The 22,003-nt window shown below is 44.3% G+C and overlaps 1 protein-coding gene across 3 annotated transcripts; it reads left to right on the forward strand.

The window, feature by feature from the left end:
• The first annotated feature begins 521 nt into the window (after positions 1 to 521).
• On the forward strand, positions 522 to 21,719 carry LOC132977154 (DDB1- and CUL4-associated factor 1-like). Of its 3 annotated transcripts, none has more exons than XM_061041586.1 (30): positions 522 to 688; positions 1,975 to 2,150; positions 2,238 to 2,314; positions 2,445 to 2,518; positions 3,054 to 3,167; positions 3,475 to 3,612; positions 4,287 to 4,916; positions 5,236 to 5,337; positions 6,881 to 7,039; positions 7,232 to 7,411; positions 7,540 to 7,649; positions 8,153 to 8,252; positions 8,351 to 8,520; positions 8,692 to 8,816; positions 8,904 to 8,980; positions 9,928 to 10,092; positions 10,191 to 10,346; positions 11,224 to 11,826; positions 12,855 to 13,132; positions 13,262 to 13,445; positions 14,266 to 14,348; positions 14,427 to 14,511; positions 14,623 to 14,856; positions 15,831 to 15,924; positions 16,015 to 16,119; positions 16,379 to 16,452; positions 16,567 to 16,656; positions 17,539 to 17,697; positions 17,961 to 18,093; positions 19,237 to 21,719. In XM_061041586.1, the coding sequence occupies exons 2-30, from the start codon at positions 1,981 to 1,983 to the stop codon at positions 19,305 to 19,307; spliced, it is 4,740 nt and encodes a 1,579-aa protein (XP_060897569.1). In that variant the 5' UTR covers positions 522 to 688; positions 1,975 to 1,980; the 3' UTR covers positions 19,308 to 21,719. The 3 variants fall into 3 exon arrangements, with proteins under 3 accessions (XP_060897569.1, XP_060897572.1, XP_060897570.1); XM_061041589.1 differs by having other exon boundaries at positions 19,246 to 21,719; XM_061041587.1 differs by having other exon boundaries at positions 1,979 to 2,150.
• Positions 21,720 to 22,003: the final 284 nt, after the last annotated feature.

Consider the following 22,003-nt stretch of genomic DNA (forward strand, 5'->3'; position numbering starts at 1 on the left):
GGATGAGTACGGAAGAGGATTAGGGCCAGACATGAGGAATAAATTACAATATGAGGAGGAGGTTTTTCATTCTGAACTTTGAGAAGAAGTAGAAATGTAGAAATTGAAGTATGTCAAGACTGCTCAAATTTTCCCAAAATTGTATTTCAACTTTGTTCCCGAAATATCAACTTTTTTCTTGAATTGCATAAGCGAAAAAAATCTGTCTGACCACAATTCAATTCCATATCAATTTCTCATTTGAGAGATTTAGAATATTTTTTTTTTGTAGAGGTTAAATTAGTTTTCAAATCTGTAGTTTTAAAAGTACAAACGGAGGATCATTTGTAATATTTAGCTTAAATCAGGATGAAATTAATCATTATTCATTGTCTGAGAAATTAGACTAAAAGAAAATAAGTAATATATCCACATTTTGTGAATCTTTACTCTGGAAATCAAAGAAATCCTACTCGTTGCGATGTCGAACTACAAGTCCCATCCGGAAGTCGGGCTATGTCGTCATCTAACATCGACTCATTCGGTGACGTAGCGCGCAGCCGCCGGGAGAAGTTTGAAAATAAACGTGAAACTTTTTATTTCTCTAACGGTGAATGTCAGCGTTGTTTCATTGATCCTAACGAGCAGAGTCTGAACAGAAAGGCGTCCTGAAGTGACGGCTCGTCGCAGAGGGAGCTTCTTCATCCCGGTGAGTGGTTATTTAAATTAAAAACTAGCCGCTAGCTGCTGAAGCTGTTTGTGTTTGACATGAGGCGACCGACTGTCAACATGCTGCTGCTGCTGCTCTCTCTTCTTCTCATTTATAAACACACGTGTTCACAGTTATGTCATTTAAAGGGGGAGAGGTTGTAGTTAAATATAAATAAAGCTTAGGAAGCTGTTTGACTGAAGGAAATGAAGCTAAGTTTGCTAACTGTCACCTTGTTGCCGCGTTAGCAGAGCAGCTGTCCCGAGCAGAGGAGACACCTGTTACCGTCTCACAAACACGCCTTTTAAACTCTCTCACTCTCCGTGTAGCTTCTCACACAGCTCGCTCCAGGATGTCTCGACATCCAGCCAACAACTGCCAAGTGTTAGGAAACAAAACGGACCAAACGACGAGTCGATTTAACAGAACAGAGAGGAGTGACGTGAGGCCGGTGTTACGTCGAGATTTGTCTACCTCGCAGGACAATTCACGGTCACAGGTGCTGCTTATCAACAGCAGGGAACAGCTGGGGGCCCCGGGCCAATAGGAGGCCCCCCCCTAAGGGCTGACCTGACACATTTTAAACCACAGTAAATACCTTTAATGAACCAAACCGGCGGAAACAGGGCTGAAAACTAACTTTCAAAATAAAAGCAGAGCAAAGGAGAAAATGTTTATTTTGAGTGGGGGATTTGCAGAGTTATTAAACAACTTGGCGGGGGGCCTTTCTGTCACATTCTGGATCTCCCCAAAATGGTTTCAACCTGGTGAAGTTTTTTGTTATTAACATGTTGAAGCGTTCATCACTTAAACGTCCAGTTATGATCAGGCAGAGAATCAGGAGTAACAGCCTCAGCGTGCTTTTAGAGAGAGAGGGGGAGATCCCTGAAGTTCCCCTGGTTCCCCTGAGAGACACTAAACCTCCTGTGGTTCCTTCTCTGTAAAGGTTTACAAAGGTTGTCCCTGTGCAGTGAATCTTCACATTATCAACTCAGCAAAACACTACGACGACTTTCTCCCTGACTGAAAATATGAACCCCATATTGAAATATTATTGCCCCTTATCCTTCTCTGAGATCAGCAGCTTTTCACTCTGCGTTGCTGTTCTTTTTAAACGGCTATAAAGACGTCTGGATTTTGAACATGTCAGACAACATGTCATTAACGTTTTCTTTTCCACTTGTACCAAACTCTTAAACTCGTTAGTGTAGGAGAAAGACGTTTTCTGTCCCTTCAAATTCAGATTTACAGAAAAGTTCTGTGTTGAATTCTCCTCTGTGTGTCAGGCAGAAATGTCTTCCCCAGAAGAAGAACCTTCAGGCGTCCCGTCGTCCGCCACCGTGTCGTCCGCCCCGGCTGCTACCGCGGACATTCATCCTAAAGAGGAGCTCAGAAAGCTGCTGGACGAATGGGAGGAAGTAGAGACCGGCACCACGGAGCAGCTGGTGTCCGTCCTGACTAAGTGAGCAGTGTTTGTTTTATCGGATAAGACGTATAAATCTGTGCTTCCTGTTTATCGAGGAGGTGACCTTGTCTCATCTTTCTGCAGAGTTTCTGAGCTGATCGAACGCAACACAGAAATGTACTTCAAAGAAGACCCCGATCCGTTTGACGATCGCCATCCAGGTCAGAGTCGGTTTACTCTCAACATTAAATCTTTTTTTAAACTTGATTCATTGTTTGTTTGTGTTTTAAACTCTTTATTTCCCAGGCCGTGTTTCCTTGAGTTTCTGACTGCTGTGTTTTTATTCTTCAGTTCGAGCTAACCCCGGCTGCGTGCTCGGGCAGCTCCTGAAGACGATCTTTCAGAACGATGAATTCGCCAACGCGGTGAGGACTCTCGTTTTTGTGATGTGGTTTGTGAAGTCCGGCTTTGACGGATGAGTTTAGATTTTTATCTGATAATCTGCGTCTGTCTTTAAAGACAAACAGCAGATTGTTTATTTTTGGACCTTTTGGAGGTTGTAATGGTGTGAATGTATTCTGAGTATGAACACACGAGATTAAAGTAAAAACATGTCAGACTCAGACATGACGTTTACACTTCTTACTATATGATAAACATATACAGAGGTGACTGGGAGATAGACCCACCACCAACTCCTTCATGAACATCGTGACCAAAATTTCAGATATTTTTTCAACCAATCAGATTTATTGAGCGCCTAAATTGAACATTTTTAAACTTTTCAGAAAGGTGCTGTTGACGTCACCGGCGCTCTTTTTTTTTCAAATATAAGAATGAAAGAAGAAACTAACAATAAACTTTCCATTTAAGATGTTTAAAACTGTGTCTGTGCCGGTGTCTTTGTGATCTGTGATGGTGAAGACAGGAAGCTGAAGGTGTTCTCTGTTTGTTTTCCAGCTGTTGGACACGTACATCATGACCAGCAGAGAGCTGAGTCTGAACACGGCCGCCTGTCGGCTGCTCCAGAACATCATGCCGGGCGTGGAGACCTCGGTCGTCTTCCAGGAGAAGGTCAAACTTTAGAAAGTTGTGGGAGTTATTTCAGCAGATCTCAGAGCTGGAAGTGTAGAAATAATGTGATTAACAGCAGAGACAGAGTTATTGGTTTCTATTTCAACTTTTAAACTCAAGATATCAATCATCCCAGGAAGGTGACTTATTTCAACGTAAAGAAATCTGTTTAAAGTGTTTTTAAATTAGAGTTTTACTAAAGTAGAGATTTAAAGATAAATATTACCAGGTATTAGTTATTGTTTCTATGACAACCCCTGAATAAATCAGACCTGTGTGTGTGTGTGTGTGTGTGTGTGTGTTACAGGAAGGTCTGGTGGAGACGTTGTTCACCTGGGCTCGTGAAGCAGAGCGACCGCTGTGCGTCTACAGCACGGGCCTCCTCGCCAGAGCCATGAGCGACCAGGAAGTGGCGGTCGGCTACCGAGAACAAAACGCTCAGCTGGTGGGTCTCACACACGCGTCTCGTCTTTCACTTTACTTTCCTGCCGGTTTGCTCATCACAACTTTAACTTCTAACAACAAACAGGAAACCTTCATTTAGTTTTAGTTTTACTGACCCGGTGAACGAACGCCGTTGACTCCATAAAGTCTTAGTCTGCTCAGTCAGCTCACCATGATGTGCTCGTGCAACCTGATTGTACAGTATTCAGGGGTGTTTGTGGGTTAAGAAAACTAAAAGATGAAGTTCTGTTCAGACCGCGTAAAATGTATAAAAAACAAGAACACTTGAGTCCAACTGAAATATAATGTTACAGGTTTTATTTTCAACTACTTTTACTGAGTTATCTGCCTCCAAAGTCCAGTTTTATCTGATTCTGCATGATGGAAAAATGAAACATCCACTGGGAACATTTCTGCATACTTTCTGTGTGTAGAGCTAAAACTGTGTGAAATCCAACAAGATGGAAAAAAGTGAAACTTCAGAAGTTTTGGAAACCATATATCACAAAGAATTATGTGTTTTTAAGTTAAATTTACATTTTCCGATAACTTGCTTGATGCAAAGAAAAAATAGTTAAATAGAAGGATGTAGCTGTGATTTTAGTTTTTTGCATTAGTCATGATTTCCTCCAACGATCTTGAAAACCTCTTCATGTTTCTTCTCTGAACATCCAGGTACCGCTCATGATTCAGCGCCTGCACGAGCTGCAAAGTGAAGAGGCAAAGAGTCACTCTAATCCCAAAAAGGCACTCCAGAATCTACCTCAGGACTCTCCTCAAACCTCAAACATCTCAACAGAAAGGCATGAAAAGCCAGAGAGGGAGGACGAGGGAGCGGAGGAAGAGAGAAGCGAGAGAGACGGAGAGAGCAGAAGGTCGGCGTCCAAGTGTTCCAAACCTCTGTCACAGCTCGGCTCGGCCGTGAAGAACAGCAGGAGTGGACCCAGCTCCACCCGACTGCTTCCAGGCTTTGTTTATCAAGCAAGCCAGGAGTCCACCTCGAAGGAGACGGAGGACAGGCAGGGAGAGGGAGGAGGAGGAGGAGGAGGAGGAGGAGGAGGAGGGAGGAATCGAGCGGTGAAGGAGAACGGGAGGAAGGAGCAGAAACTCAACTTCACCTCCTCCAACATGACCGAGGAGGAGGAGGAGGGAATGGAACCCAGAGACCAGCCAACCGGCAGCTCCTCCTGGTCCGAGATGAGCTCCATGGTGATTGGCTCAGACTACTGCTTGTCACCACTGAGCCCGGCCATGGAGCAGAGGCTCATCCTGCAGTATTTGACACCGCTCGGAGATTACCAGGAGGTGAGACCACTCCCACTCCCCACCCAGAATCATTTACTGATAGTAAAATCCAGTCAGAGGACAGAGTCTCTGCAGTCACCAGCACACATGTACGGAGGCCCAGAAGGGACAATGGAGCAACTTTACTTTTTCATAAGTCTGTATTTTATTTATTCGGACAAAGCTACAAAACTCTACCTTTAAAACATTACAAGCACATACAGAAATAGCAACTTTGGAGCTAAATTGCAAGTCTCCATATTTGTCCATTTCTCACAAATGCTCCTGTGTTTGCAGTGTTGAACATGTTATTGCATTCTTATCTTCGTCTCCCCTGCAGCTGCTGGCTGTCTTCATGCAGCTCGACACCCGCTCCTTACTGTTGAACTACATAGACCTGAAGAGGACCAAAAACGTGCAGCTCACCTATGATGCACTTCTGGTAAGACCGATGTCCTCGAAAGCCACCAAAAACACAAAGACATGAGAACGTGCCTTTATTATTAACTTTAATTTTATTATCTTAGAGGAAAAAAGGTCACATATTCAGTTAGATCCAGGTGGGCAGCTTTGATTGCCACGTGGGCCACATCAATTCTTATTCTCACTGCCCGAGGGTCAAACTGTTGGAAATTTAACGGGACATATTCTGAAAAATATTTTGAGAATATATTTGTGTAACCTGAGAGTCTACTGACCCACAACATGTGAAATAAATCCATCCAGTCCTTTGTTTGTGGTCTGCATAAGTCTTACAACACAGAGGAAAATGCTCCGTTTCAAATGTGCTCTCCTTGTGATGTCACAGTGAATTCTGGTAAAAAAAAAATACCCGTATTAGGGCGTACTCAATCTAAGCTATCCTTGCCTAAGCACGCTTCACCTTCAAAGTCCAGTTCGTTTGACTGGTTTGAGTGCTCCAATCCGAGCTCAAACACGGTACACCTCTTTGGCCCTTGCACTGATGGAAGAGGTGTGCATCAGTTCATGCACAAGCACAAGCACAGGTAAACAACGTGAACATCAGGTATACTCAATCCCACCTTCATTATGGAGAAATCCCAGAGTGTTCTGTCTGTATCTGACCAACATGACTCAAAATAAGACACAAAGTCAGTAACGCAGCTGTCATGTTCTCTGTGTTGTTCTCCAGTGTGCGGACACAGCCTCAACTGCGCGCCCCTTTTCTTTTTTTGTATTTTTGAGTCTTCTTGTGTTGTAAACTGAGCATGCTTCATGATCTTGTAAAGCCATACATGTGTTGTATTACGACGTTTTGTACAAGAGGTAATCTGGAGCAGTGTGAGTGCAGGCCAGCAGGGGAATGGGAGACAAGAAAGCTTAAGATTCTGTGTACTGAGTTTTTGGTTAAGGTTTCGGTTAAGGTTCTACAAATAACGCTTCAGTTTTCCTTTACAAATCAATCCCTTCACTTGTTTTGTAAATCCAGTTTGTTATGTAATGATGAAGCCGTGTAGTCTTTGATCTTCCTCATTCTTCAGTCACTCAGACGTCCAGCTCCTCCCCGTAGAGGAGCACGTCTGTGTGTGAGGGATAAGATAAACTCTTGTGGGTGGGGCTGTGTTGAGCTAGACTAAGATTACATTTTGTCAAACTTTAGTCAGTGATGTCTTACCTTTATACCACAGAACTGCCCATTTTTCAAAGGTGATACCCCAGATGAAGGGGTTTACATGGTTTTCAGGGAATCTGCAGATCTTGAAAAGCAGCCTCTGTTCATGGTGTGTGCGCCCCGTGTTCAAAGGCCATGGTCCTCTGGGCGGGAGCCCCAGATTTGGATCCGACCTTTGGCTTCTATATCTATGTCCTATATCTCAATAAATGCCTAAAATAAAAGCCTAAAAATAAGCCGTTATAAAATCCAAAAACAGTCTGTGAACTCCTTAAGCAAACTTCTATCATTGTTGTGACATGCTGTTTTAAGAGTTGAATCAAAGAGTCTCACCCTCTTCCTCTCTTCTCAGTATCTCGCCTCGCTGCTCCTCCACAAGAAGTTCGCAGCACAGTTCATCGCTCACGGAGGAGTGCAGAAACTTCTGGAGATCCCGAGGCCTTCGATGGCAGCCACTGGAGTCTCACTCTGCCTGTACTACCTGGCGTACAATCAGGATGCTCTGGAGAGGGTATGGTAGACAGCAGAGAGACGCACACAGCTGGTTTGAATGCATGACGAGATTTAGATTTGTTTTCATTTAAGCTGCTTCTGAAGCTTTAATAATAATGTGTTCAAAGTTTGATTTTACTGATCGAGGATGACGTTGGACTGAGCGGATGATTCCCCGTCCTTTACCCCCCCTGTTTTTGTGTCCTTGTAGGTGTGCACCCTCCAGGACGGCGTGCTGTTAGGCATGGTGGCCTACGCTCTGTGGCTGCTGGAATCATCTCACGCTTCAGGCGTCTGCCACGCCACCATGTTTTTCTCCATTTCATTCTCCTTCAGAGCGGTGCTGCAGCTGTTCGACCACCAGGATGGCCTGCGCAGACTCGTCAACTTGGTCAGCACCAAATTTTTTTACATACATCGAGCTAATAGTTCCAACGTGGAGCATGGTGTTTTTAAATGTACTCTTACTGTTGTTATAACTGTTAATGTATCTTAACGGGTTTCCTTGTCTCCCTGTAGATCAGTACTTTAGAGATCCTTGACATCGAGCACAGAGGCTCCGTATTGGGTGATGACTTTGTTTTCTCCAGCCGGCAGATAGCCAAACACACCTGCATGGCCCTGCGCAGGTACTACCATGGATAGATGTGTGTATAGTTGATGAGTGGATGTGACAAAAAAATACTTTGTATTTTACAAATACATGATAGATGGTCACTGTCTCCCCAGCTGCTTGGCTGACATCGTGGTGTACCCCAGGGATCAATCATTGGTCCTCTACCTTTTGTGTTGTTAAGCAGCTGACACGCATTTATACTTTATAGTCAAATCAAAACAGCTGCATTAAATGCTCCAAGTTTATTTACATCTTTTTGGGGGTATTTTCTTGTCTTAAATTAGCACTATGCAGCACAGCATCTGGTAAGGCTGGTTTCTGAAGGCACCAGAAAAATAAAGACGACTTATTTGCTAACTAACATGTCTAATCTCGTAGGTTGCTTACAGTTGCTCACTGCATCATAGACCCACTCATTATACCTGTAGCTGTAAACATCTCTGAGCACCAATGAATTCATACTCATTACAAAAAGCGTGGACTGATTACAGTTTGTTTTTGATTCTCTTTGTTCAGGTACTTCGAGGCTCACCTTGCAGTTAAAACTGAACAAGTAAAACAGTCCCTGCACACATCGGAGGGAGGTACCACTGTTCCCCAGCAGCCATTTTACAAGGTATGTGGTGTAATAATCAGGATACCATTTGCACAGCATGTTCAGCTTCTTACATTTAAACCCTGTGTGTATGTATGTGTGTGTGTTCCTGTATCCAGGCATACACGTACACCAGAGAGCAGTTTATCGAGATGATGGAGTTCCTCATCGACTGTGGTCCTCCTCAGCTGTACTGGGAGCCAGTGGAGGCTTTCTACAAAATGTCCTGTGTCCCTTTAATGCTGCAGCTGATATCATTAGCCTGTGACTGGAGGACTTACTACGGCAGGTAAAGTCACATGCACACTTTCAGTAGTTAGTGAGAATCATAACTTGGTGACTCGTTAAGGCAGGGATTCCCAAAGTGTTGGGGGGCCTGATGTTATGACAGGGGGGTCCAGGTCCATCCCTTTACTTAAGTTTCTGTCTCTCTGATTTTGTACCTTTACTCTCTATCCAGGAGTGACACAGTGCGGTACGCTCTGGACATCCTGGCCATGTTGGTGCTGGTTCCCAAAGTTCAGTTGGTGCTGGCGGACACTGTGGAGGTCCTGGATGAAACCAATTCTCCCGTTTCCACTGTGGGTCAGTAGATCTCTGTGTTTTCACTTTCAGTCCTTCAGATCTCTTTCCTCCTCGTGTACATCGGTGTCTCTCTCCTACCGGCTGCAGGTATGAGCATCATCCTGGGTGTTGCAGAGGGCGAGGTGTTTGTCAATGACGCTGAAATCCAGAAGTCTTCTCTACAGGTAAGAAGATGGTAGCCCTTTTCATAGGGCACCGTTACTAAGCTCCACTGTTGTTACACTTTAAAGGCTTTATATGTGATTTTTCACACTTACTGCGTATACTGCGTGTTTTGTTTAGATGGGATGATTGAGAATGAAGTAAAGCACATCCTCCATTGAATCACTCGTCAGCGTCTGTTTCACCTGATAGATTTAAAGTCTTTATCTGTGATTGTTCACACTGAAAATAACTCTGAAATATCCTCTGAAAATAACTCTGAGTCATGACTGTCTACAATGGGTGTAACACCCGAGTCCCACTGTCTGTGATGTTTTCAGAGTTTTCAGAGTCCTATCTTCACTTTGTTTACATCGCCAGGACGGCCGGCTAACTCCTCCCCTCGTGTATAAAAGTTGTTTACTTGAGGGACTAGAGAAAAGAAGAATAACATACTGTACTCACTGATTAACTGTGTTTCTAGATCACGCTCATTTCAGGTAAATTTACATGCAGTGTGAAGATACGAGCATAATAAAGATCGCTAGCATTAGCATGCTAACACAACAATGCAGCGCAAGTTGTTTTGGTTTCATGCTGGTGCTCAAGGGCGACATCTGCTGGATCAAAAAATCACATATAAAGACTTTAAGACTTTCATATTGATTCTGCAACAACGGTGTGATATTGGTGACCCGGTCTGTGAATCCACGTTGCCTTAGCTCGTTGCGGAAGCAGAGTGGGAGCTCAACATAGACACACAATCAGACACACACACACACACAAAGCTCTGCTGTCCGTCGCTGGCTCTGCCGCCCCGCTTCGCCCCCTCTAAGGCCTCTGTTACTTCCTCTGAAGACAGTGCAGAGGGGGGATCCCTTCTTTCCTAATCACAGGGATGTAGATATCACACACCTGAAACGGGCTAATGGCTGACTCCCCTCCTGTCCTCTCCTCTGTCTCGCTCCAGGTCATAATAAACTGTGTGTGCGCCCCAGACCAGAGCATGAACACAGCGGGGGCTTTCACTGTCACCCCCCTTAGGCCGTCCCTCCACCTCAAACAGCCGCCCGCCCCCCACAACAGAGTGCTGGTCCACATGTGGCAGGTGGTGCAGAACAACAACGGCATTAAGGTAAGAATGTGAGAGAAATGACATGATTCAATGTTTAACCTTCAAAGTGCCACTGTGCCCATGACCGTCCCACACTTTCACCTGTCTGTCTCCTCCAGGTGCTTCTGTCTCTGCTGTCCGTGAAGATGCCGATCACAGACGCCGACCTGATTCGAGCTCTGGCCTGTAAAGCTCTGGTTGGACTCTCCCGCAGCTCAGCGATCAGGCAAATCATCAGCAAACTGCCGCTCTTCACCAGCAGCCACATCCAACAGGTGAGCACCAGATCAGATCTCTGACCTCAGATCAGATCTCTGACCTCAGATCAGATCTCTGACCTCAGATCAGATCTCTGACCTCAGATCAGATCTCTGACCTCAGATCAGTCCTGCAAGCAAGCAGCCAGGGTTCAAGTCTGACCTGTGGCTCTTTTCCCACATATCATTCATTCCCCTTTCTCTATCTCTCTCTCTCGCTCTCACTCTCTCTTTCTCGCTCTCACTCTCTCTCTCTCTGTCTCTCTCTTTCTCTCTCGCTCTCTGTCTGTCTCTCTCTGTCTTTCTCTCTCTCTTTCTCTCGCTCTCTCTCTCGCTCTCTCTCTCTCTTTCTCTCTCGCTCTGTCTCTCTCTCTCTTTCTCTCTCGCTCTCTCTCTGTCTCTCTCTCTCTTTCTCTCTTGCTCTCTCTCTTTCTCTCGCTCTCTCTCTCTCTTTCTCTCTCGCTCTCTCTCTGTCTCTCTCTCTTTCTCTCTTGCTCTCTCTCTGTTTCTCTCTCTTTCTCTCTCGCTCTCTCTCTGTCTCTCTCTCTTTCTCTCTCTCTCTTTCTCTCTCGCTCTCTCTCTGTCTCTTTCTCTCTCGCTCTCTCTCTGTCTCTCTCTCTCTGTCTCTCTCTCTCTCTTTCTCTCTTTCTCGCTCTCTCTGTCTCTTTCTCTCTCGCTCTCCCTCTGTCTCTTTCTCTCTCTCTCTTTCTCTCTCTCTCTTTCTCTCTCTCTCTCTCTCTCTTTCTCTCTCTCTCTCTCTCTCTCTGGTTTACAACTCTATCCACTGCCTTATCTAATAAAGGGATAAAAGCCCCCTAAAAAATAAAACAGAGGGATTTTGCCCTCACTTCTCAAGAACAAAAAAAGTACTCATGTTTTACTCCTTCCTCCCCAGCTGATGAAGGAGCCGGTGCTGCAGGACAAACGGAGCGAGCACGTCCGTTTCTGCAGATACGCCGCTGAGCTGACGGAGCGAGTGTCGGGAAAGCCCCTCCTCATGGGTACGGACGTCTCGCTGGCTCGTCTGCAGAAGGCCAACGTGGTCGCCCAATCACGGATCACCTTCTCTGAGAAGGAGCTTCTCATCCTGATCAGAAACCACCTGGTGACCAAAGGGCTGAGCGACACAGCGAACACGCTCGTTAAGGAGGCCAACTTACCCGTTAACTCCTCCTCCTGTGTCACGCCTCCCGCCTCCGCACTCATCCCAAGGACATGCAGGTTACCTCGGGGATCCTCTCCGGCGTCCTCCGCTGCAGCCTCCTCCACCACTCCCTATCGCTCCCCTGTCCTTCCTCACGCCCCGTGCTCCTCCTCGTCTGCCATGCTCCCCCCTCCCCCTCCTCCTCACCCGTCCTGTCACTCGTCACCTCAGGGACAGGCTTCACCTCTGCTCGGACGCATTTTGTTCACGCGGGAACGACAAGCGACCCCATGCAACTCAGGAAAAAAACTCAGGGCTTTGAAACAGAAGTCTGACCACGGGGCTTTCATTCAGGTCAGTTATTGTTTTATTATAGTTTTAGTTTTTTATTTTATTATTGTGTCATACATACCACATAGGGCTGGGAGATATGGACCAAAACTCATATCTCAATATTGATTAGCTGAATGGCGATACTCGATATGTATGGGTATGTATTTTATTAACAGTGAAAACACATGGAAAATAAACTACCTGTTTGTGAATTTAAAAAGTAATATTATAAAATAAAAATGTTCCTTAAATTCAATAAAAGAGAGAGAGAGGAGGAGCAGGGTGAAGAGGGACAGACAGTCAGTCATCAGTGAGATGAGAAAAAGGTGACCTGGCACCTCTGTAACGTTATTTTAATGCAACATAAACTATATCCATATTAACAATATTGTTAATAAAATATATCAATATATCTTAAAAACTCAATATATTTTCCAGCCCTACTTCCATATGCCCCGGCTTACATGACACCATAAATTAAAAAAGTTCCCGGATCAGAGTGCACTAGGTAAGCTATATTCATTCTCAAGAAACAAAAAGAGAAAGTCAAACTAATTAAACAGAATATCCTATCAAGTTTAAACACATCAAACTTAAACAGCCATTCCAGTTTCTGCACATCTGTCCGCCCCAATATTTCAGATTTTTCTTGAAACTGATGAAACAATAATTCTATTAAATCATCAGATTTTGTACAATGCAAAAGAAAATGGGACTCCGTTTCAACTTCGTCCAACTCACACATCTCACAAAGTCTGTTTTTTGAATCGACCGACTTCAACGGCCAGAGGGAGAATACCAGATCTTAACTGTGCGACCGAGGATCTTTGGCTTCTAGATATATATATGTATATGTGAACACAATTGTTGGCAACATCTTTTTGCAATTCAACAGTTGTGCAGGACCCTCTGAAGGACTCCCTCCTCCCCTTTGCTCCTGTCGTTTTTACGCTTCACTGTCATGTTTTATCATCAGTAAAATAACAGAGACTGTATTGCTTCATCGTGATATCCAAAAGTATCAATCTATCAAAAACCTTACTCCCCAGACTCCGGCCATGAAGAAGCAGCTGGAGCGCCACCTCCCGTCCCCCCCGTCCCTCGACAGCATCATCACCGAGTACCTGAGGGAACAACACGCCCGCTGCCCCAACCCCGTCACCACATGCCCCCCCTTCTCCCTCTTCACCCCGCACCGCTGCCCCGAGCCCAAACAAAGGAGGCAGGCGTCGCCCAACTTCACCGCCCGCCTCGGCAGCAGGGTGCTGTACCCCAAATACGGAGGTGTGGACAGAGGGTGTCTGGATCGACATCTCATATTTAGCAGGTAATGAAGAGACAAACACTTCAGCTCCAGAACCATGTTACGTTTCAAGGAGCCTCTTTTTTAGTGTTTTCAATTTATTACAAGACATTTAAAATGTCTCCCAACCTACACTCTGAAATCTTTGTCCAGGTTTCGTCCGATGTCGATCTTCCACGAGGGCGGTTTCACCTGTTGTGCCTTCTCAGCCCGCGAGCGTTTCCTGATTCTGGGAACCTACTCGGGTCACCTCAAGTTTTATAACGTCTTCTCTGGACAGGAGGAGGCGAGCTACACCTGCCACATATCAGCCATCACACACCTCGAACCCTCCAGGGTACGTTCACACACACACACACACACACACATTATATAACACCTGTGGGGCGATGGGTGACAAGTTGGGAACAAATAGAATAATACCAAGTGATTTGGCCTTCTTATTAAAACACGTTAGCCTTTTTTAAGAATAAAAAACATCAATATTTGAAGGACGTTTGCTTTCAATGTTTTGAATGTGAATATTTAAAGGGCTCCTTGTGTCTTCATGGAGCTTTTTAGGGACATTCACAATCATTCTGCTTGTTTCTGTACAGCGAGAGCTCTTATGGCATTGAGAAATAGAAGAAACTTTTGCAGAAATTCAATGATAAAGGTATCTTACTATCTGATCATTAAGGAAACATGTTGAAGTGCTGGCTTCTCTGACAACAATGCAGCAGCCAGTATGTCCTCCTTCTAACTTTAGATTCTGCTCCTGAATGCTCTGGATTTGTTTGGACCGGAGAAGGTAGGCGCTTTTAAGGCTACCCCCACCACACGGCCGTTTTGGATGCCCCTCGGTTTGCCAGATATGAGAGCAGTTATCAGGTCAAACCAACAGGTGTTGCAGCGATGGAAGCGGGCAAGAGAAGTGGTTCAGATAGAAGTGATTGTACAGATTTTTAACTTCAGCAAATAGACAATGAATGAGTTTGAGAGCGGCATGCAGAGCTTACCGCGTTTTATCTGAAAGTCCTGATGTAAGGAGGACATATTGGCTGCTACACTGTTGAAAGAGAAGTCAGCACTTAATGTCTGATGATATAGTAAGGACAGTAGATAACAGATCATCCAAGTGAAAAGAAGTTTATTAAATCCTTTTTGTGTTTTTCCAGGATGGAAAGTTGCTCCTCACCTCGGCTCCTTGGAGTGAACCTCTGTCTGCTCTGTGGAGTGTGGACAGCGTCTTCAGCAGAAAGTAAAACTCTCTCTCACACACTCACAGTGTTAGACGTTATGAGCTGTGACCTGTTAAAGACTTTGGTTTCTCTCTCAGGCACTCGTTTGTAGACGATCACTACGTGGAGTTCAGTAAACTCTCTCAGGACAGAGTCATCGGCACCAAGGACCAAGTCGCACACGTATGTTCCCCCACTCAGCACACTCTTGATTTCTCTTGATTTCTCCGTTCTTTTAAATACAAAACGGTCGGACATTCTTTTCTCTGATCTTTCCTTATGACGATGTTTCAGATCTATGACATCCAGACGGGTCAGAAGACGCTCACCCTGAACGACCCCGCCCTGGCCAATAACTACAAGAGGAACTGTGCCACCTTCAGCCCCACGGACGACCTGGTGCTGAACGACGGCGTTCTGTGGGACGTGCGGGCGTCTATGGCTATCCACAAGTTTGACAAGTTCAACATGAACATCAGCGGGGTTTTCCATCCCAACGGCCTGGAGGTCATCGTCAACACTGAGATCGTATCCTCTCATCCTGATGCTTTTTTATATGAATTATCTGCAGTGAATCGCTCGGCAGCTTGTTTTGTTAAGGCTGCCGTGTTGAGACATTTAAACACGCACGTTGGATCTTTATAATTTCACTCGCCCCTAAATTCCACCAGACGCGTCTCGAGCTGAATGTGTGTGCTTCCACTGGCTCTGCTGAGCTCCGTCTCAGCTCCGTCAGCCCGGAGTCCTCTGCAGCAGATACGCAGATCTTAATCTTTTGCCGGGTGCATTAATTGACCACTGAGCAGATCAAGCAGCTGCCCGGTGGTGCTGTAGAGTAGAATAACACTGATACATCTGTTTCTTTATTCATATTAAAGGCTTTATATGCGATTTTTTTTTTTGATCCAGCAGATGTCGCCCTTGAGCACCAGCATGAAACCAAAACAACTCGCGCTGCGTTGTTGTGTTAGCATGCTAATGCTAGCGATCTTTATTCTGCTCGTATCTTCACACTGCATGTAAATTTACCTGAAATGAGCGTGATCTAGAAACACAGTTAAGCAGTGAGTACAGTATGTTATTCTTCTTTTCTCTAGTCCCTCAATTAAACAACTTTTATACACGAGGGGAGGAGTCAGCCGGCCGTCCGGGCGATGTAAACAAAGTGAAGATAGGACTCTGAAAACTCTGAAAACATCACAGACAGTGGGACTCGGGTGTTACACCCATTGTAGACAGTCATGACTCACAGAGTTATTTTCAGAGGAGATACTTGATTTATATTACATTGAAGTGTGAAAAATCACATATTAACCCTTTAACCTCACCTCCTGATTTAATGGAAACAACTCGTCCCACTTCGTCGTTAGTCATGCGCTTGAGTTTTGAATGGAAATGAACAATAGTTGTGATATTCATTTTAACTGTTAGATAAAGAGGTGAAGGGAGCAGTTTGGATATTTCCATGTTGTTCTGTTGTTGTGGGCCTTGACGGTTTACAGTGGGACCTGAGGACCTTCCACCTCCTTCACACCGTCCCTGCTCTGGACCAGTGCAGACTGGTCTTCAACAGCAACGCCACCATCATGTATGGAGGTACGAGCTGCTTATTTTCATCCCTTACATTAAATCACTGACACAATGACACACAGGGAGTCACATCATGTCCTGGTTTGTCTCCCACAGCGATGCTGCAGGCGGACGACGAGGATGACGCCATGGACGAGCAGATCAAGAGTCCCTTCGGCTCGTCCTTCAGGACCTTTGACGCCACGGACTACAAGCCAATTGGTTAGGAGCACTTCCTGTTTGTATCAGACTTAGAGCTTATCGTTTGACTTCAGTACATTTTAGTTTGAGTGAAGCGTTGTATGTAAATGAGGCACATGTTGCATTATTGTTTATCTTTTTTTTAACAGTAAACTTCATTGTGACGCGTTTGTGTGATGGATTTTATCTCCTCCAGTCTGAGGGGATTTGATTTGGTTTGAATGAGCTCAGTGATTTAGTTCTTTTCCTCAGTTTTAACTTTGTGTTCTGTGATTTTCAGCGACCGTGGATGTGAAGAAGAACATCTTTGACTTGTGTACAGACAGCAAAGACTGCTACCTGGCTGTCATCGAGGTACTCCATCAGCACTTCAAAGATCTTTGTGTTTAGTCTGTATCATGTAAGAGGAGGAGTCACGTTTGAAACCACAGACACTCTTCAACATCGTCTGTGTTTTTCTCTCTGTAGAATCAGGACACGGTGAGCTTGGACACGGTGTGTCGTCTGTACGAGGTGGGACGACAGAAGCTGGCAGAAGAGGGAGACGACGACGATCAGGTGAGACGCACGGAGCTGCAGGTGTTAGGTCTTTGTTCTGTTGACCTCTGACCTCTGAAGTCAGATGTCCGAGCTCGGAATGACCTCACATCTGAGTTGACTGCGTTCCAGTGATGAGTTGGCAACACGGACACGAGGAGGATGTGGGTAGAAGACACAGTACCCACAGTCTCTAGGCGGCTAAACTACGGGGAAACATGTTACATTTGGAAAAGAGCGCTGGTGACTACAACAGCGCCTTTCTGAAAAGTTGAAAGATTTTCAACTTGAGTGCTTGGAGTGGCCGTACAAAAAAATGGCGGAGCGCTCGGAAAAAGGCGCAGCGCTTTTTCTCCAGACGGCCGTTTTCTTCTGATTAAAGACAACCGAAAAAAAGACGCTGGAGCTCGAAAAAAAAAAAAAACTCTAGGTGGACACAGGGCTTTAACGTGGTTTATGATTTATTCTTTATGCACATTGTGATGGCTTCAAACAAAATCAATTAGGTAAGCCATTGCTGAGCGGGTTTAACACGCTATCAAATAAAAACAAAAGGCCACCGCGGATCCAAAGTCAACTTATGAGCTACATTTATTAATAGAAAACTTTTCAGCAAAAACTAAACTTCACAAAATAAAATAAACAAATCAGATCGCTATATCACGTTTATCCTAAGCCCCTTTGCAGTCAAAAAACTGTTCCGCTTCCCCACTCTCACTCTCACCCTTAATCAACTTACATTACACTGCCGATACGCCGCGGCTCCGCCCCCAAGTGGGAAAAATAATGCCCCCAAATCAATTAACAAAATGTAAAACCAAAATAAGCCTGAATTAACAATAATATAAACAAATAATTCTAAATTCATTAATGTTTGGCTCTTCTCTATTTTTGCTCCTCCAGGATGAAGACCAGGACGATGACTCCTCGGACACAGATGAAGATGACGATGATGATGACGATGATGACGATCTGGACACCGACCGGCTCATAGACGAAATGGTGAATGACGAAAACGCAGAAGAAGACGGGGACGAGTCGCCCTCTCCCACAGACGAGGAGGTAAGTGATTAAACAAACCACAGCCGTGGTCTTTAGTTTCAGCTGAGCAGCAGAAAACTCAGTGTGTCCTTTGCTTTTCCTGACGTCGTTTCCTCCTCTTTAGATCTTTGTTTGTGTTATTCTTACTAAAATCAATAATCTAGATGATTGTAAAGCATTTATTGATGTGTAGTTTCAAGTCCAGATGTTTCCTGTAGTGTCGTAAGTTTTTGTTTTGGCTGTGAGTGATCTGCAGTAATGTTTGTTTAAACTCGTCTTCACAGATTGCAGATCTTCTCGGCAGCAACAGCGATAACGACAACAGTGATGACAATGATGATGACGACTCTGAAGACTCGGACCATTCATACAGAAGTGATGAAGGATCGAGCGTGACTTTTGACTTTGAAAACATGTGTGAGTATCAGTAAACAAAAACAAACACAGATTGAAGAATGGCTGCTTAATGCTGATAAATATTATTCTACTTTGGAGCACAGGTGACCTCACAGTTCAGCCGGCCGTATATACTGATATATACTCTCCACCTGGTTTCCTGTCTGTCCACTGTCCTGTTGAATAAAAGCCCAATCCTAAAAATGTTTTATTTTTATTCCACTACCGGGGCCAATTCTGTTTATTGATTGGACGACCGAAAAGACAAGAGAGACAGGAAAGTTGGGGAGGACAGAGAGGGGTGTGACATGCAGCCAATTGTCGAGGACTATATCTTCTTTATGTTTGTTGCCTGCAGTCTTATAAGGGTGCACTCCCACTAGGCAAACTTGTCCCGCACCGTGCTTAAGCATGATTGCCCCCCCCCTCCTCATTCCCCCCCGCTGGTCTGCTCTCACACTGCTCCAGGACTAACCGAGCCTGAGCACGCTTACCTCTTATACATAACGTCGTAACACAACACATGCATGGCTTTAAGTTGTTATGATGCGTGCTCAGTTTACATGACAGACGGAGTCAAATGAAAAAAAAAAAGGGACGCGCTGTCGAGTCTGTGTCTGCACATCAGAGAACAACACAGAGATCATGACCGCTACTTTACTGACTTTGAGTCTTATGTTGAGTCATGTTAGTCAGATACAGACAATGAAGGCTGGCCACGTCGTGTGCTTGTGCTCATGCATGAACTGTACCGTGCCCAAGCACAAGCCAGGGCCGAGGAAGTGTACCGAGCTCGAGCACAGATCGGAGCGATCACACTAGTCAAACCAACTGGACTTTCAAGGTGACGCGTGCTTAGCCACGGTACGGATTGCCTGGTGTGACTAAAGCAACAAAGCCTCACAAAGAACAGCTGAATGAGTCAGTCATATTTTCAAAACTGAACCTGAACTGAGTTTCTTTACAACAGGCTGTTAATGTGTCGTTCTGCTGTAAGGTTAGGAAGTCTCACTACTGGAGAAAGCCTCAAGTGGCCGCTGGAGGAACTGCAGTTTTTTAGCTTTAGCTTCAGAATGCTGCAGATAAACACTGAGGACTTTATATGAAGCCTTGCACTGACAGTATATACGCATGTGTGTGTGTGTGTGTGTCCTCATGTTTTAGTGTATCCAGAGCCCTCAGATGACGACTTGTCTCAGTTGCTTCGGGCTTACAGCAGCAGCTCGTCCCCCTGACCCCGGGATGAAATGATCGTCTCTCTTCTGTCAAAACGAAAGCCAACGTGGACTTTTCTTTTTAACCATCATTTATCCTTTAACAGGCAAGTAAACTGTGAATACACTGCTATGCACTAAAGCTTCCCAGAGGAGGACAAAACATATCTCTGATTTACTCTCTATGTTCTGAACTTACGAGAGACGACAATGACGGCAAATAAATGATTACCCATAGTTCATGGGGCTCAGGAGAATAAACGGACTCTTCACTCAGCTGTCGGAGGATTGAGCTCGTTTGAAACGGACGTTAACATTTGTTTCTCTGCTCGACAGAAGAGGTTTCTCACGTTCTCAAAAACATTTTCTCACAGTCTTGAGCTCACATGACCTCTCGACTAACAGAGGAACGTGATCGTCTGTCGAGGAGTTTTCATTATATGTTCCCCTGTGTCCTCATTGATGAATCATTCAGGTTAAATCTAAAGCGCAGAATATAAACACCTGGATGTGATATTAGATTTTCTTGAATCCTCTAGATGCGCTGTTTGTAAGACTGAATCCATTTACTTCCTCTGAGAGTGGATTAAGGTGTTGAACTCTAAAGTTTCATGGTTAAAGGGCAGATATTTCAATAAAGTCAGTAAGGAAGCACAGAAACAGCCGGGCGCCTTTAAAACTTTGGACACCAGTTATATTTTTTCAAGCTTGATCTTTACGTCTGCTCATGGATCTGATTGGCTCCTCCTCCACCCTAATCTCTTATATTAGATTTTACAAACTTCTTCTGTTTTACCGTTCAAATCAGAAAATTAAAAACTTTTAAAGAATTGAACTGCCCTCTTTAGGAAGCAGTAGATACTTAATGTGCACGATGTCTAAACGGCAACTGTGCAATCCAATGCACTGCTGCTTTGCTCATTTTGAGCCTGTTGTTTTCATTAAAGGTGACATATCCTCCTCCTCTCCAACCAGTTTCAATAAGTCTAAGAGCTCCCCAAAATATCTGTGAAGTTTCTTGTTCTAAATCCACTCTGATCCTGTATTTGATCATGTCTATAAACCCCTCTATTTCAGCCCTGCTCAGAACAGGCTGTTTCTGTGTCTGTACCTTTAAATATGTAAATGAGCGGTGTCTGACCACGCCCCCTCTCTGGAAGGGCTTGGGTGTACTCGGTGCTTTCTCGCTCCATGTCCTATTGTTTACGGTGAGAAGGCAGACTCAGAGGGCAGAACAAACACCTAGCTGTGGGAGTGTCACCCACCTGGGGGAGGGGCTACTGCCCTTTGTGATGTCATGAAGGGAAAATCTCCCCTGTTTGAGCACACATTTTCTGAAAAGTGGAGCAGGAAAAAGACGGTGAGGATGGACTTTTCTAATAATTGGGGAGTTTGTAGACGAACTAGGGACACATTAGTTTTAGAAAAAAAATGTTTGCATCATATGTTACCTTTAATATTAATTAGAATTACCCCTGAAATCCCACAAAAATATTTTTGAGGGAAACCTCGATGTGGAAGGGTTTTATTTTAGTTTGGATTTTTCAGTTTTGTAATTTAAGTTATTTTTTACTTTTGTTTAATTTATTTTTGTGCATCTCAACGAGGAGGTTTAAAGCTTTTATGAGAGATATTTGGGAGAAATGTTAGGAGCTCTCTGTGTGATTGATGCTTTTACCGTCTGCCTGTCGTCAAGACTGAAAGCACAGAACGAGCCTTTCAGACATCTGGAAAAACTTTAATATGTTGGTGTGCTTTCAGTGAAACTCTAAATCACAGTAAAAGCTGAACAGAGCGGCTGAGCTGTTAGTGTTGAATCGTTCACTATGCACGAGGAATGGTCGCCTCTTTTGAGTTTGTAGCAGCTGATGAAGTCGGCCAGCTAGAATATTGGAATAGTTGTCATAAAGTACATTTATGTGATTACACTCTGCAGGGATTGTTTCTTCTAACGTAGCTTGATTTGTAAGAGTGTCCATGTGAAATCTGACTTTGATAAAACCAGTAGTTCAAACATTTTCAAATGTTTTAATATATTTCATAGTCCTGCAATAATTTCTCTATCAGCCGCTTTAAGGTTTCGAACATGACGTTTGTTGTACAGAGTGCTTACCTCATCAGTGACCAGGCGACCTTTGTCCTGTGTCTTCATTACGGGTCATTAATACAGCCGGTGTATGATGTATATATTATATATCACACCTGTCTGAGGTTGTGGGCGTCGCTGTATGATCTCTTTTGTAACTGCGTCCAACAATCTGCCTTAAGTCAAAAGGTTATTTTTCATGCCACAGCAGCGTAACAGAGACATAAACTTTACATTTTACAACCTGATTGTTTTGTATTTACAGCCGTTTGAATTGTTGTGATTGTTAATAAAGATGACCAGTATATAATTAGTTGAACTTTGATAATAAAAGACCTCTCTCTCTCTGTTGTTGTGACGTTTGCCTCGTGTGTCTCAATGGCTGTAAAGTTGATTAGAACTATAGTATAACTTAAGTTACAGTGAAGCTCAGTGTGCTCGACATCGAGGAAAAAACACAGGAACACAAAACAACAAACATTTACTCCAAGAAGTGTGAAGAAGATCCAGAAATCAAATCAATAAAACATGCCCACCTCCCCCTATACAATGCATCAGAGACACAGCACGGCAAACAAACACCAACAAGCATCAAATAAAAACATACTGCACATACCACCAATGACAAGTC

The sequence above is a fragment of the Labrus mixtus genome, chromosome 7 (assembly GCF_963584025.1).
Source record: "Labrus mixtus chromosome 7, fLabMix1.1, whole genome shotgun sequence".
Taxonomy (NCBI): domain Eukaryota; kingdom Metazoa; phylum Chordata; class Actinopteri; order Labriformes; family Labridae; genus Labrus; species Labrus mixtus.

Coding starts and splice junctions, on each gene's coding strand:
- LOC132977154 (XM_061041586.1), top strand. CDS start 1,981: ATGTCTTCCCCAGAAGAAGAACCTTCAGGCGTCCCGTCGTCCGCCACC. Junction 8,253..8,350: donor CCCAGCAGCCATTTTACAAG/GTATGTGGTGTA, acceptor TCCTGTATCCAG/GCATACACGTACACCAGAGA. Junction 16,657..17,538: donor AGGGAGACGACGACGATCAG/GTGAGACGCACG, acceptor TTGCTCCTCCAG/GATGAAGACCAGGACGATGA.